General features: G+C 36.6%; 1 protein-coding gene across 2 annotated transcripts; it reads right to left on the reverse strand.

Moving 5' to 3' along the window:
• Nucleotides 1-2,563: 2,563 nt before the first annotated feature.
• LOC127882135 (forkhead box protein D3-like) lies at nt 2,564-15,134 on the reverse strand. Of its 2 annotated transcripts, none has more exons than XM_052430600.1 (4): nt 14,715-15,134; nt 5,793-6,038; nt 4,960-5,149; nt 2,564-4,587 (listed from the first exon to the last, which is right to left on the reverse strand). In XM_052430600.1, the coding sequence occupies exons 1-4, from the start codon at nt 14,851-14,853 to the stop codon at nt 3,921-3,923; spliced, it is 1,242 nt and encodes a 413-aa protein (XP_052286560.1). In that variant the 5' UTR covers nt 14,854-15,134; the 3' UTR covers nt 2,564-3,920. The 2 variants fall into 2 exon arrangements, with proteins under 2 accessions (XP_052286560.1, XP_052286561.1); XM_052430601.1 differs by lacking the exon at nt 14,715-15,134 and adding an exon at nt 10,624-10,785.
• Nucleotides 15,135-16,048: the final 914 nt, after the last annotated feature.

The following is a 16,048-nucleotide window of genomic DNA, read 5'->3' on the forward strand; positions in this document are numbered from 1 at the left end:
TCTGCCGATTTTAAAACTGGGTCGGGGGCGGGGGGGAGCAAAAACTATGTCACTATGTGAGCTGACATAATGCGTGTGAATATCTAGAAGTGAAATGCTTCCAATGATTATTAATCTTATACCGAACATTTGTTTTCATGATATCTCGACCGAGTTCGAAAGTGGTTCTGGTCCGTTGAAAAACATTGCCGCTAAATGGGCGGCGCGGCTTTCCTTGCACATCTAAAGAAAACTCTTTTAAACATGTTTTGCCCAATCAACGTGCAACTTGTTCGGATCATTTGTTTAAAAATACATTGACCGAGTTTGATCAGGTCCATTGAAAAACATGGCCATGATGGGTGCATGACCTTTTTCAGTATTTTGCTTTAGTGAAGCTTTGTTAATATTCAAAAAGTCCCATTCTTGTGTAATGTTTTTTTTTCAGAACATGTATTTCAATTATATTTTTGCCGAATATACAAATGAAAAACCTGAGAGCGAAGCAGTTATGTTATATGGCTTAAGTGAAACCACGTGAACACTCAATTAGTCACGTGTTTTGCCCAATCAAGATGAAAATTGCCCGGAACATGTCTTCTAATTATAAGGGCATTCCACTACGACCCGATTCCCCACGATTTGTCCCGATTTCCAATATTTTGAGGTCGGGGACATTCGTAACTCAATCGGCAAGGGTCCTAACTCATTCGTAGCTAGTCGTGGGAGAGTCGTAAGCTCCCAAAAAATCGCGGCCAGTTTTTAAACGTGTTTAAAATTTGACCAAGACCTCCAAGACTGAATTTAATCGCAGTTGACTCGAAACAGTGTCGTAGTGCGTTCTTGGGCGTCGTAATGGAATCTTAGGTACGGTTATTCGTGACTCAATCGGGGAATCGTTGATCACGTGATCTGTCTACGAATCATTTACGACTTTGTCAAGACTCTCAAGAGTTCACCCCGATTGAGTTGCGAGCCCGCTAAGATTCTCGCGATTTAGTTACGAAACAGTTACGATTTTGTAAAGAATGATAAAGAAATAATATTTTTCCATCATGTTTTGTTGTCGAATAACCCACAGTAAGGAGTATAGATGCGTAGGAATTAAATCACGAATGCGGAGCATGAGTGCTTTGATAACACGAATCTATACTCCTTACTGTGGGTTATTCGACAACAAGCCATCATAGAAAAATATTATTTCTATTCTAAAACGATTCTGATTGATTTGCTTCAATCTTTTGGACGTGAACTATATTTTTCAATACTCCACCCTTCTTAGTACAAAGTTCACTATTTAGTGACGTCATTGAATTGTACAAACATTTGACGTCGTTTTCATTCATAAATATTTTGCAAATTACGTCACTTTCATTGAGAACAACACTCATAGAAACTAAATGACGTCACATGTATTAATTCTTCTGAAAAGCTGACATGCTATAAATGTTTTCTTTATTACGTTTCTTAACAAACAAATTCTTAGCAGGCGTGGTCATGCCACTTATCACCGAATATACAATTTGTTGTTTCATTACATTTATATACGTGCTACATTTTTTACATTTCTTTAAGAGCGGGATTTAAGCACGTGCATTTTACTGCAATATTTTCTTTATTTATTCGGAACTATTTTCGAAACATTAAGCTCCGCCCATAATTTATTGCAGAATAACCCACACTTTATTTCCTTCTTTGTCTATAGAAAACAAGCCTCGTGCCGTGTTAGAATCAATATCAGTAGATATTGGCGCCGAATTCATGGGTGCGTTTGGTGAGGTCCTAGCTTAGTCGTGACCGATCTGCATCGTTTGTAGTACTGTCGCAGTAGATTTTTATACATTGTAGTGAAGTGACGACCCTATTCGCAAGACTTCAACCGAACCCCACGAATCGTCGTAACTCAATCGTACCACTGTCGTAACTAAATCGCAGACTGTCACGAGTCTTCCCGATTCAATAAATGTGAGAATCGTGGGCTTGTTTTCGTAGTGGAATAGGGCCATAATGATAGCCCACGGAGCGTATATTGACATCTAGAGTCCGTCGATAGCCGGACTGAATAAGAAAACGGCTCTAGTCCGTTGAGAAAAGATCTGTGGTGGGTGGGTAGGCAGTCAGCATTACATTGCTATCATGATTTAGAACAGCTCGGAACAGTAGTTGGGTTTCAGATGAGCATTACAGAGCCTATGGCTATTCTATTAAATGTCATGTGAAACGTGCACTTAGATGTTTAATAATTACTCAATACTTTGGATCTTATTGAACGAATCAATCAATTCGAACAACATTTTACTTTCACATGCTCTTTTGGCAATAGAATTTTCGCAGAGTAAAAAAAAACCTGAAGATTTTATGGATTCTAAGGGCAATTGTATTTGAACTATACGTCGATAAGCTGAGAATGTTTTTACTGTGATCCGAATAATGACTATAACATTGAATTACATCAAATGAGACTACAGCTACCAAAACGAAATCCTTCGTGATCTGGACGGATTCTACTGTAAAAGCTGTTATTGTTAACCTACAGGGAGATAACCGCTGAACAGAGTTTGGCAAATAAAACATGAAACACAACTTAACTTTAAACATATATTTAGCACCGTTTGCATAAATAATATCAATACATGACCATATAATTTTCAAATAATAATACAATTCACCGCAAAACGTTTGTTATCTACAAGTCACAGTGCAGCTCGATTTTTGTGCTCGCTGAAGCAGTATTTTAACCCTTATTAACCCTTTGCATGCTGGGAAATTTGTCGTCTGCAAAAATGTCGTCTGCTGAATTTCTAAAATTAGCATTTTCTTCGATTTTTTTTCAAAGAATACTATCAGAATAGCAAACAGTTTGGATCCAGATGAGACGCCACGTTCTGTGGCGTCTCATCTGGATCCAAACTGTTTGCAAAGGCCTTCACAACTCGGTTCCCGCACTGTAAGGGTTAACAGCTAAATAAAACATTGTATGATATTATATTAACATTTTATCGTACAGCAGAAACATTAATTAAAACATATACATTTCCAGTGTACACATACATTTGTTTCTTTTCACTAAAACATCAATTTAAATTTGTTAACAAATCTGTTCAAATGATTGGGTCAATGTTTCAAATGTTACTCATTGAAAGTAAGCACAAGAACTTAAAGCATCGTAAAGACAAAAAATATAATTAACCAAGTGTCCTATAATTCCTTTTAGGACAACGAAATAAAAGGAAATAGGACTAAGGATATTTATAAGCGATACTATGTCGCCATGAATAATTCAGTAAGGTATTCATTGTTCATTGAATAAAAGACGGAGGGTATGCTGTTAACAAGCAAAATAGTTGTCATTCGGATGGCATCAACTTTAGAAAAACCCAACTAATATGTAGGTACAAGCAACGCTGACCTTATCTACCTATGATAGTTGCTTTCAAATTATTAAACGGTATGCAATTTTGAAAGAATTTCATGTGTCACCTAGTTTTTACCTACATATTATTTGGTTTTCTCAAGCACATTCATAAATAGGCGAATACCCGTTTAATATGCTCTTTGATAACGAAACGAAATCGAAAATAAAGCGCAGATTTGGGGATTCTCTGTTTGGAAAACTGCGAGGAATAATGTGATGAATGTTTTTGTATTGATAAAGAATAATCGTCCAATGTGAAAACAATAACAATTGTGCTGATATTAATCAAATTGAGTATTTCATTATAATCACTATTAAGGTTACTTTACCTTCTTACAGATACAATTAAAAAATATCATTCAACAATTGGAACCCTTTACAAATCAATGTTATCTTGAACGCAACATAATTAATATACATTGTATATACACAAATTGTAAAACAATGCAATAGTTTCAAAACTTCACATTTTTTTAAACAAATACGATAATGTAAGTTGCTTATTTACTCCGCACTTGCTTCGAAACTACACACCACTCCACAACCCTTGGGTCGAAAACTGCGTCGATTGAGCCGGAATGTCATAACCACTGGGCTTCACATCCGGTGCGTAGCTGCCACCGAACGCGTGGCAGTTTCCCCAGAGGTAGAGAGGATATGCGGGAGGGGGCATCTGCGAAGCCTGAAGTCCATCACTTCTTTGGCTTCCAAACGCAGCGAACTGTGACGAATTCTGGACCGGAAACGGATGTTGAGGCAACGCCGTAGAAGCAGATCGGAAGTTTCCGGAGTTGAACGAGTGCAGTTCCGGTGAACTCGTACACTCGCTGCTTTCGGGTGACATCTCGTTCCTGGACAAAGGCGAAAGAGACTCATCGTATTTCCCTGGATACGGAAGCTGCTGCTCCTGGTGCAGATGCTGCTGAAAGTACTGCTGCTGGTAGAAGTTCGCCATGTACGGGTAGTGCCAGGCGTTCACCGGGGTGTCGACGCCGTGACTCAGAGGACGATCTGGTATCGCCACATCCGGTTTGTAAGACTTCTGGACGGTCGTCGACTGCAGAAAGTCGGAAATACCGGCGAAGATCGGATGACCGTTGTCAAGCGCGCTACCGTATCCGAAGTGCGGGTTCCCAAGAGCTTCCGGTACTGCGGGGTTCGATGTCTTCTCCTTCTTCGCACCGTTCTTAAATCTGTAGAACCAGAAAAATATTTTGTTGAAACATTAGATAACGTATGTTGCTTATTTATTGTCTTTAACAAAAAAAGTCTTGAACTGTATATGAAAGTCCAGTTTTTAAAAATAACATGTCATTTTAGTTCCCATAGACCGGTCTTTATTATTAAGTATATTACATTCCAAAACATGTAATTTCGCCGTTTTTACTGGCCATTTAATGGCAATAAGTGGTTACTAATTACACAACGAGGGCTTTATCATTATGTTCGTGGTCTAAAGAGGATTTTCTGAGATCAGTTCTGATATGAAAGGGAGATTAATGTTTGCAATAATGAGAGTGATACAGTCTTAATTATCCCAAAATACGTTTATAATAGTGTTTTACCTGTATCTGCGACGAAGGAAACTGCCGTGATCGAACATGTCCTCGTAGTCTGGGTCTATTCCCCAGTGGTGCCCCTTCATCCCTGGTTTCCGGCTAAGCTTCATGAAGCAGTCGTTCAGCGCCAAGTTGTGCCGGATGGATCCACGCCAGCCCTTCTGGTTCGCGTGCTTGGCGTAAAATGGGAACCGGTCTGGAACAATGCAAGACAGTTGACAATTTTTTGTCAATATGGGCCTATAATTTTGTCAGTATTAAATGAAGTCAACAATCGGTTAAGGGGGTATATTATTTACCGTACTTTTCAACGAACGTATTAACAATGACAAAATCTGAACAAAACATCGCCATGTATACTTTTCAAAATATATTGAGAAAATCAAATGAGTGAGAAGCCATTTTTTTATTTCCTTGTTCAAGTAAATTCAATGTTCCTTATCTGAAAAGATTTTATTCGCGAATGTTTATTGATATAAACGCATTTTAAACAAAAGTGCAGTTTGAATCAGATAGAATCGATCACGGGCTGGTTAAATGTTTTTCAAGGAATCCAAAACCAAGTAAGGCAAAACATCCTACAGCCAGAACGATAAGTAGTAAAGACAAATTAAAAAAATATTTATTTTAAATCTGTCGATGTAGTTATTTTTCAAATTTAACTTTTTTAATGATTTATTTTCTTTACGGTACATGTATTCGTAAAACGGCAAAGGTAGATCACAGATAATCCTAATTCCGATTTATTCTCAATTATTATCTGTTTGTAATTTCAAGTGTATTTATTGTAACTTTCTCGTAACTCCACATAAACAAACTAAATTAAATAAATAACAAACCTGTAATGAACTTGTAGATGTCGTTCAGGGTGCACTTCCGCTCTGGAGAGTTTGCGATCGCCATACTAATCAGCGCTATGTAACTGTACGGAGGCTTTCCGGCAGGGATCGGGCGTTTCCGTCTTCGCGCCTTCGACTTCTCCCCCGTGACGTCATCGACTACCACAGCGTCGTCTTCGTTAAGATTATTGTTGTTGTTGACGTCGTGAAGCTCGTCAAGCACGTCGTCCGAACTTCCAGAACTGTCTGAATAAAGTATTGAACATAGAAATATAACGCAATATTTGTGTTTAGGGACTTATATGAGCCGTGCTCTGTGAAAAGGGTTTAATGCATGTGCGTAAAGTGTCGTCCCAGATTAGCCTGTGCAGTCCGCACAGGCTTATCAGGGACGACACTTTCCGCCTTAAATAGATTTTTGCTAAGAAGATACTTTCTTTCAACAGAAATTCTTTACGCACATGCATTATTCCCAGTTTTCTCATAACGCGACTTATATCAGGCGAGTTTTATCGCAAGGGACGCAATGCTACTTGAGGTAAATAACGAGACTGATCCACACGTCGACACATGCAATATCGTATGTATATATGAGCCGCGTTCTGAGAAAACTGGGCATAATGCTTGTCGTCCCAGATTAGCCTTTGCAGTCCGTAAAGGCTAGTCAGGGACGACACTTTCCGCTTTTATGACATTTTTCGTTTAAATGAAGTCTCTTCTTAGCAGAAGTCCAATTTAGACAGAAAGTGTCGTCCCTGATTAGCCTGTGCGGACTGCACAGGCATATCTGGGACGACACTTAACGCACATGCATTATGCTCAATTTTCTCAGAACACGACTCATATATACATCAAGAAAAAACATACAAAGTATGTCATTATTTTCCGTCGAATTGTTCTCAATATTTTTTCATTATCTGTTTTCAAACGTTTTTGTCGCAATTTCGTTACTCACCCTGTTTCCTGGCCTTCAGTGGGAAAAAAGGCATGACGTCATTCATAAATTATTTCACTACAACTCGTTTTAACTTTTTTCAAACACAATATAAGTGAACATAACCGGTCTTAAATGTATTGCCGAAATGAGTAAATGAAAGATTAATTTCGAAATTATTTGCCTGAAACAATTGAATATCTTATTGTTTTTGTATGCTCATAAATAAAAACTGCCTGAAACAATTGAATATCTTATTGTTTTTGTATGCTCATAAATAAAAACTATTTGTTTCGAAATAAGAGGTTCGGCACATCACTATCACTTCCCTTCTGGTTTATAAGGTTGTAATGTTTAACCCTGTAACCCTGATACGCGCGATGCACTTTAAATGTCATTTATAAAACAGCAACCATAACTTATGTGTAAACAAGGGACAAAATTGTCACAAAACCAGGTTTTCATTGTGAAAAAAAAATCTGATAAAGGGAGAAAACTCAAACTGAACTTTTGAAATGACCAAAAAAATTAACCCCCTTTGTAAGTTTTTTTTTTTTTAAATCTATTTTTAGTCGTGGCGACCTTGACATTGGAGATATTGACGTGATTCTTTCGTGGGACACACCGTCCCATGATGGTGAACAAATGTGCCAAATGATTTTAAAATCTCACAATGAATGACATAGTTATGGCCAGGACAAGCTCATTTATGGCCATTTTTGACCTTTGAACTCAAAGTGTGACCTTGACCTTGGAGATATCGACGTAATTATTTCGCGCGACACACCGTCCAATGATGGTGAACAAATGTGCCAAATGATTTTAAAATCTGACGATGAACGACATAGTTATGGCTCGGACAAGCTCATTTATGGCCATTTTTGACCTTTGAACTCAAAGTGTGACCTTGACCTTGGAGATATCGACGTAATTATTTCGCGCGACACACCGTCCAATGATGGTAACAAATGCGCCAAATGATTTTAAAATCTGACAATGAACGACATAGTTATGGCCCGGACAAGCTTATTCCGCCAGCCCGCCAGCCCGCCAGCCAGCCAGCCCGCCAGCCAGCCAGCCAGCCAGCCCGCCCGCATTCGCCAATCTAATAACCAGTTTTTTCCTTCGGAAAACCTGGTTAAAAATATATGAGCACGCAACTTCAGATACTGGTTAAATCTTTCAAGCAGCAATACTTTTTAGTTGCATGTTTTTTTATAAAACGGGAATTGCTGCTACTTTCAATATTCATTATCGTCATAACATACAGAAACAACTATAGAGGTGCGAACATGTACATGCTGGTTAAAATGTTTTGCCCTCTAGCAGCAATATTTGAGTTACGTGCGACACAAGTAAAATGTTTACATATATTTCTTTGTAATATAAAAAGGGGCTATCACTTATGTCAAATACCTAAGAAACATGCATTTGTAAATTTCAGCCCTCTAGCAGTAATACTTTTTGAGTTATGCGCGACACAAGTTAAAATGTATTTTTTATGCTTTAAAAGGACACAATTTTACAACCCAATCAACAAGGGCTGTCAGAGGACAGCGCGCTCGACTATTCGAGTGCTTGACAGTATAACGTAAGCCATCATGGGGAAATTGTTCATATTCAATAATTAATTAGACGATTTTTGAAAAATAAAAAAAGGAAAAAAAATAAAAATAAAAAAAATTTTTTTTTGGGGGGGGGGGTGAGAGGGGGGGTATAATGTGGGGTGTGGTAATTTATTAGATGATGTTTAAAAAAAACACAATATTTTTTGGGGGGCGGGGGGGGGGGGTTGGGGGGGGATTCTGGGTAGGGCGTGGGGTAATGTTTGGATGGAATTCATTGTGGTATTCAGGTAAGTGTTGTTTTGTCAAAGTAATAATAAAATGTGATCATAAATAAAGAAGTTATGGCAATTTAGGCAAAATGTTCATTTATCTAAGTGTAAAAGGGGCCATAAGTATGTCAAAATGCTTGATACAGTGGTCTGCTCTTGTTTTTAGGTTGGGGTCATGTTGGTAAACAAGTATGCAACATATAAAAGAAATATGTCAAAGGATATAGGAAATATTTGGGGTAGTACGCAAACTTTAACATAGATTTATCAAAATGTTCAATTATCTAAGTGTAAAAGGGGCCATAATTATGTCAAAATGCTTGATACAGTGGTCTGCTCTTGTTTATGGGTTGGGGTCATGTTGGTTAACAAGTATGCAACATATAAAAGCAATATGTCAAAGGATATAGGAAATATTTGGGGTAGTTCGCAAACTTTAACATAGATTTATCAATAATATGCATATTCTAAGTATAAATGGGGCAATAATTATGACAAAATGCTTGATAGAGTTTTCTGCTCTTGTTTATAGGTTGGGGTCGTGTTGGTAAACAAGTATGCAAAATATGAAAGCAATATGTCAAGGGACAATGAAAATAATTGGGGTAGTACGAAAACTTTAACATTTGCACGCTAACGCTAACGCAGACGCTCACGCCGACGCCTGTGTGAGTAGGATAGCTCCACTATATACATGTATATTTCATATATAATAGACGAGCTTAAAATGTATGCGCAAGATAACATTCTGATCAATATGTTTGTTTTGTTTCAGTTTTCAACATATTAAAGTAAAAAAATAGGGGCCATAAACCGGTAATATCGAACATATCAGAACAATGCTGGCTATTTTTTTTAATTATATTAATTATTTATTATAGTTTTTTTTCTATTTTACTTTATTTGTTTAAACTTCAGCTCTCTGACAGCGTTTGTTTTAGTTACATGCAAACGCGATTCAAGTTAAGATAAATGTAAGATGTAAATTTTGCGACAAAAGAGATAATCCAGTTATTTTGAAAACAGCACAAGCAAAATATGGATGCGCGCGTCTTTAAATGTATGTTGATACATTTGCAAAGTTTCTTTCTGAATTAAACGCGACGCACATAAAATGGGATTGGCGGTAGGGCGGACGGGCGAACGGACGAAAATACGGGAGGACGGACATAAGAACGGGCGGACGGACGTAACAACAGGTGGACGGACGTATCAACAGGCGGAAGGACGGACACATTAACGGGCGGACAGACAATGACTAATGTTTCATAAAAATAAGAGAGTATTCAGTAAATGGTAAATACAAACATATAAGTTTCGTATTTATAACACCTTTACAATATATATACAAGATTTTATTTTTTTCGCGGAGAAATCAATACCGGTATTCGTAGACGCCAATCGTGGTAAATAATAATATGTGTTCTTGAAAGAACTCATTGTCCCAAGCACCACTGACACAGTATTATATTGCTGTTATTTTTCATAAGATATAAACTTAATATTTTTGGTAATTAGTAATATATTTTTGGGCGGCTATATTATAAATGGTATTATGCATGAAAATGCAAAGTTCTACTCCTTTTACTATTTTTGCTACCAGTCCTAATAATATACCTTCTTCTGCTATCCCTATAGCTGCTACAAATAACCCAACTGCTATTCCTATAACTGCTGTATTTCCCTTATACTGCTCATACTACTGCTACAGATACTTTTTGTTCTATTCTGATAACTGATACAACTATTGCATATATTGCTTCTGATCCTACTACTGCTACGACTACTCCTTCCTCTCATTCTGTTCCTATGACTGCTAAAACTATTCGTTATTATATTATATTTGACCTACTACAACTACGACTTGTTTCAACACTGTATTTTTAGCAATAGATGAAAGCATTCGGTAATTGTTTACCTAACATAATCGCCATGTCCATTAATTGAGACAAGCCACCATGTATTTACTTATAATAAAATATACTATATTTAGAACACAAAGAATAACATCTGTTGTTAACAAATTTTAACCAAAAACGTTGGTAGAATGTGTGTTTTACCAGGTATTTCGTCGCACGTAACTTTCCTGGGCATGTCCGTAAAGAACTCATCAGTCTGTCCGTCCGAACGGACCCCGTTAAACTCGCTACTCGTCAGATAAGCCCGTCTGGCTTCGCTAAGCACCGACTCCATGTCCATAGCTAGATAAGCGCGTGATGTATTACTTGTTATAACTTTTTTCAAACACAATATAAGTGAACATAACCGGTCTAAAATGTATTGCCGAAATGAGTAAATGAAAGATTAATTTCGAAATTATTTGCCTGAAACAATTGAATATCTTATTGTTTTTGTATGCTCATAAATAAAAACTATTTGTTTCGAAATAAGAGGTTCGAGACATCACTATCACTTCCCTTCTGGTTTATAAGGTTGTAATGTTTAACCCTGTAACCCTGATACGCGCGATGCACTTTAAATGTCATTTAAAAAACAGCAACCATAACTTATGTGTAAAAAATAAATGAGCACGCAACTTCGGATACTGGTTAAATCTTTCAAGCAGCAATACTTTTTAGTTGCATGTTTTTTATAAAATGGGAATTGCTGCTACTTTCAATATTCATTATCGTCATAACATACGGAAACAACTATAGAGGTGCGAACATGTACATGCTGGTAAAAATGTTTTGCCCTCTAGAAGCAATATTTGAGTTACGTGCGACACAAGTAAAATGTTTACATATATTTCTTTGTAATATAAAAAGGGGCTATCACTTATGTCAAATACCTAAGAAACATGCATTTGTAAAGTTTCAGCCCTCTAGCAGTAATACTTTTTGAGTTATGCGCGACACAAGTTAAAATGTATTTTTTATGCTTTAAAAGGACACAATTTTACAACCCAATCAACAAGGGCTGTCAGAGGACAGCGCGCTCGACTATTCGAGTGCTTGACAGTATAGCGTAAGCCATCATGGGGAAATTGTTCATATTCAATAATTAATTAGACGATTTTTTTTTTTTGGGGGGGGGGGGGGGTAGGGGGTGAGAGGGGGATATAATGTGGGGTGTGGTAATTTATTAGATGATGTTTAAAAAAAACACACAATATTTTATGGGGGCGGGGGGGGGAGGTTGGGGGGGGGGGATTCTGGGTAGGACGTGGGGTAATGTTTGGATGGAATCCATTGTGGTATTCAGGTAAGTGTTGTTTTGTCAAAGTAATAATAAAATGTGATCATAAATAAAGAAGTTATGGCAATTTAGGCAAAATGTTCATTTATCTAAGTGTAAAAGGGGCCATAATTATGTCAAAATGCTTGATACAGTGGTCTGCTCTTGTTTATAGGTTGGGGTCATGTTGGTAAACAAGTATGCAACATATAAAAGAAATATGTCAAAGGATATAGGAAATATTTGGGGTAGTACGCAAACTTTAACATAGATTTATCAAAATGTTCAATTATCTAAGTGTAAAAGGGGACATAATTATGTCAAAATGCTTGATACAGTGGTCTGCTCTTGTTTATGGGTTGGGGTCATGTTGGTTAACAAGTATGCAACATATAAAAGCAATATGTCAAATGATATAGGAAATATTTGGGGTAGTACGCAAACATAGATTTATCAATAATAATATGCATATTCTAATTATAAATGGGGCAATAATTATGACAAAATGCTTGATAGAGTTGTCTGCTCTTGTTTATAGGTTGGGGTCATGTTGGTAAACAAGTATGCAAAATATGAAAGCAATATGTCAAGGGACAATGAAAATAATTGGGGTAGTACGAAAACTTTAACATTTGCACGCTAACGCTAACGCAGACGCTCACGCCGACGCCTGTGTGAGTAGGATAGCTCCACTATATACATGTATATTTCATATATAATAGACGAGCTAAAAATGTATGCGCAAGATAACATTCTGATCAATATGTTTGTTTTGTTTCAGTTTTCAACATATTAAAGTAAAAAAAATAGGGGCCATAAACCGGTAATATCGAACATATCAGAACAATGCTGGCTATTTTTTTATATTACCGTAATTACTCTATGTTTTCGGACACTCTAAGTTTTCGGACACCCCTTTTTCTTAGCAAAAATAATTATTTTTCGTGACACACGAGTTTTCGTCCATAATTAATATCTCTAAGTTTTCGGACAGTATATTTTACTGCGCTATTTTACCAAATTTCGGTCCTGTTTTCGATATCTAATGACACTTCGATCATGGGGTTTTACAACCGGATTAACATCATAAAATGTGGCAGGTGCATGCCTGAGGGCAACGGACCATTACATTTGCATTATTGGGTAAATAACCTTGTAAACCGGTATTAAACATTGGTTTCGCCCGATAGCATAAGCGTTATGACAATTATCAGGGGTAGTGCCAATTAACAAGTTCAATTATCTACCGCAATGGTATTGCCGATTCTCAGTAAAATAGCTGTTACAAATAATAAACGCTTCAAAGTGTGATGACCGTATTGCAAGTTTTACGACCAATAAAAGGTGTAAGACAACAACTATCGGAAACGAACAAACAAAGAATTTATAGTTTGCTTTTTTATTGCGTTAATTTCATGTTCATACTAGCGAGTATCGGTACATCACATGCTCTTCTTTGAACTCGTTTGCCAAAGTACAACCTTGTAGTAACTTTCTGTCAAATAAATTAAGCATTTAAAATTATTTAAAATGCAATGCAAACATAAATGTAATTTATTCTATATGGTAGTTTACAAGCGCGTGCTATGACCGGTAGTCGTTGATACAATGGACGCTATTTTCGGACACTTCAATTTTCGACTCTAAGTTTTCGGACACCTGTATTTTGAGAATATTTTTTGTATCTAAGTTTTCGGACACGAATAAAAATAATTATTTTTAAGTGTCCGAAAACATTGAGTAATTACGGTATATTAATTATTTATTATAGTTTTTTTCTATTTTACTTTATTTGTTAAAACTTCAGCTCTCTGACAGCGTTTGTTTTAGTTACATGCAAACGCGATTCAAGTTAAGATAAGTGTAAGATGTAAATTTTGCGACAAAAGAGATAATCCAGTTATTTTGAAAACAGCACAAGCAAAATATGGATGCGCGCGTCTTTAAATGTATGTTGATACATTTGCAAAGATTCTTTCTGAATTAAACGCGACGCACATAAAATGGGATTGGCGGTAGGGCGGACGGGCGAACGGACGAAAATACGGGAGGACGGACATAAGAACGGGCGGACGGACGTAACAACAGGTGGACGGACGTAACAACAGGCGGAAGGACGGACACATTAACGGGCGGACAGACAAGCACTATTTGCCGGCGCCACCCATCCCACTAATGTTTCATAAAAATAAGAGAGTATTTAGTAAATGGTAAATACAAACATATACGTTTCGTATTTATAACACCTTTACAATATATATACAAGATTTTTTTTTTTCGCGGAGAAATCAATACCGGTATTCGTAGACGCCAATCGTGGTAAATAATAATATGTGTTCTTGAAAGAACTCATTGTCCCAAGCACCACTGACACAGTATTATATTGCTGTTATTTTTCATAAGATATAAACATAATATTTTTGGTAATAAGTAATATATTTTTGGGCGGCTAAATTATAAATGGTATTATGCATGAAAATGCAAAGTTCTACTCCTTTTACTATTTTTGCTACCAGTCCTAATAATATACCTTCTTCTGCTATCCCTATAGCTGCTACAAATAACCCCAACTGCTATTCCTATAACTGCTGTATTTCCCTTATACTGCTCACACTACTGCTTCAGATACTTTTTGTTCTATTCTGATAACTGATACAACTATTGCATATATTGCTTCTGATCCTACTACTGCTACGACTACTCCTTCCTCTCATTCTATTCCTATGACTGCTAAAACTATTCGTTATTATATTATATTTGACCTACTACAATAACGACTTGTTTCAACACTGTATTTTTAGCAATAGATGAAAGCATTCGGTAATTGTTTACCTAACATAATCGCCATGTCCATTAATTGAGACAAGCCACCATGTATTTACTTCTAATAAAATATACTACATTTAGAACACAAAGAATAACATCTGTTGTTAACAAATTTTAACCAAAAACGTTGGTAGAATGTGTGTTTTACCAGGTATTTCGTCGCACGTAACTTTCCTGGGCATGTCCGTAAAGAACTCATCAGTCTGTCCGTCCGAACGGACCCCGTTAAACTCGCTACTCGTCAGATAAGCCCGTCTGGCTTCGCTAAGCACCGACTCCATGTCCATAGCTAGATAAGCGCGTGATGTATTACTTGTAATCACAGTTCGTATTGTTAACAATAACTCACACTTAATATTTCACTGAAACAACAATTCTTTAAATTCACATTAAGTGAATAAAGTTTCCAATAAAATACCTAAAGTCCAATTTATAAACACAACGGTCAAAACATCTGTCCAACACAAACAAAATTTCGTCTAAACAAACACAATTCGAAATAACAAATGATTTAAAATCACACTTGCAAAAGCCTTATAACATCAACATGCCATGTGCGTCGGTGGTTTCGAACCTTGGCACGAATACCACGTGGAAAACGAAGCCGGTTGCTCGATTCTTCTCAACACGTCGGTGAGTTATCCGGTTACGGAAGCCACACAATCGGGGCCGTAAATCGAGCGTACTGTTTCAGACCGGATGCCTTACTATAGACAAAAGGTTATGGATTAGAGCGGCCCTTCTCAAAAGGGGTTTGAGTAATTGCCAATTTAGCTCGTCGCCACATAACGGTCAGTTGGCCATTGTTTTGTGCGAAAGGTGTTAAATTGTTACAAACAGGGATTAACTGGGTGTTAAAGACTTAGAACTGAAATTATGGATTGTTGAAACAACAAAGCGCGTGTATTAATGAAAACATACGTGTTCCCAATTTAAAATGTTCATGGCAACAAGAGATAAATGATTATTTATGTTAAATAATTACGACAATAAATGGAATGTTATTGTCGTTATTATGTATTATCATCGAAACCACTATATTATGCAATTAATATAACTTCAGTTTAAAGAAAAATATATGAGCATTCGGTGCTTTATGTACATCCTAATTTAACCACTGCCCATAATAATACACTTGTTTTAGAACACTTAAAAAGAATGAATAGTATATTGTTTGTGAAAACGCATAGCAAATTATAGATGACCAAACTTGTGAAATAATCGAAGGAGCTTATGTCCACTCTTTGGTGTATAACTTTGACTGATTTGTAAACATACTGACATGTCATATTAGAGTGTTCATTATATGATGATATAAAATCTGATTTGATTGATAAGGCAATTTATATGGTGCCTGAGTTTCAGGGTTTGAATTCTGTTGATAAAATGTCAACTTTATTCACTAATGTGTCACTAATAAGAAGTTGTGCCAAAACCTGCTATCTGATTTTACAAAGAAGAAATTTTTATATATGTAAACAA

Source organism: Dreissena polymorpha, chromosome 5 (genome assembly GCF_020536995.1).
Source record: "Dreissena polymorpha isolate Duluth1 chromosome 5, UMN_Dpol_1.0, whole genome shotgun sequence".
NCBI lineage: Eukaryota > Metazoa > Mollusca > Bivalvia > Myida > Dreissenidae > Dreissena > Dreissena polymorpha.

Bases quoted from the DNA above. Each gene is read 5' to 3' on its own strand.
- LOC127882135 (XM_052430600.1), bottom strand. From the start codon at position 14,853: ATGGACATGGAGTCGGTGCTTAGCGAAGCCAGACGGGCTTATCTGACG. The intron at 6,039-14,714 runs GTAAAACACACA...TACTTTATTCAG, and splicing joins TACGTGCGACGAAATACCTG to ACAGTTCTGGAAGTTCGGAC. The intron at 5,150-5,792 runs GTTTGTTATTTA...GCATTGTTCCAG, and splicing joins CATCTACAAGTTCATTACAG to ACCGGTTCCCATTTTACGCC.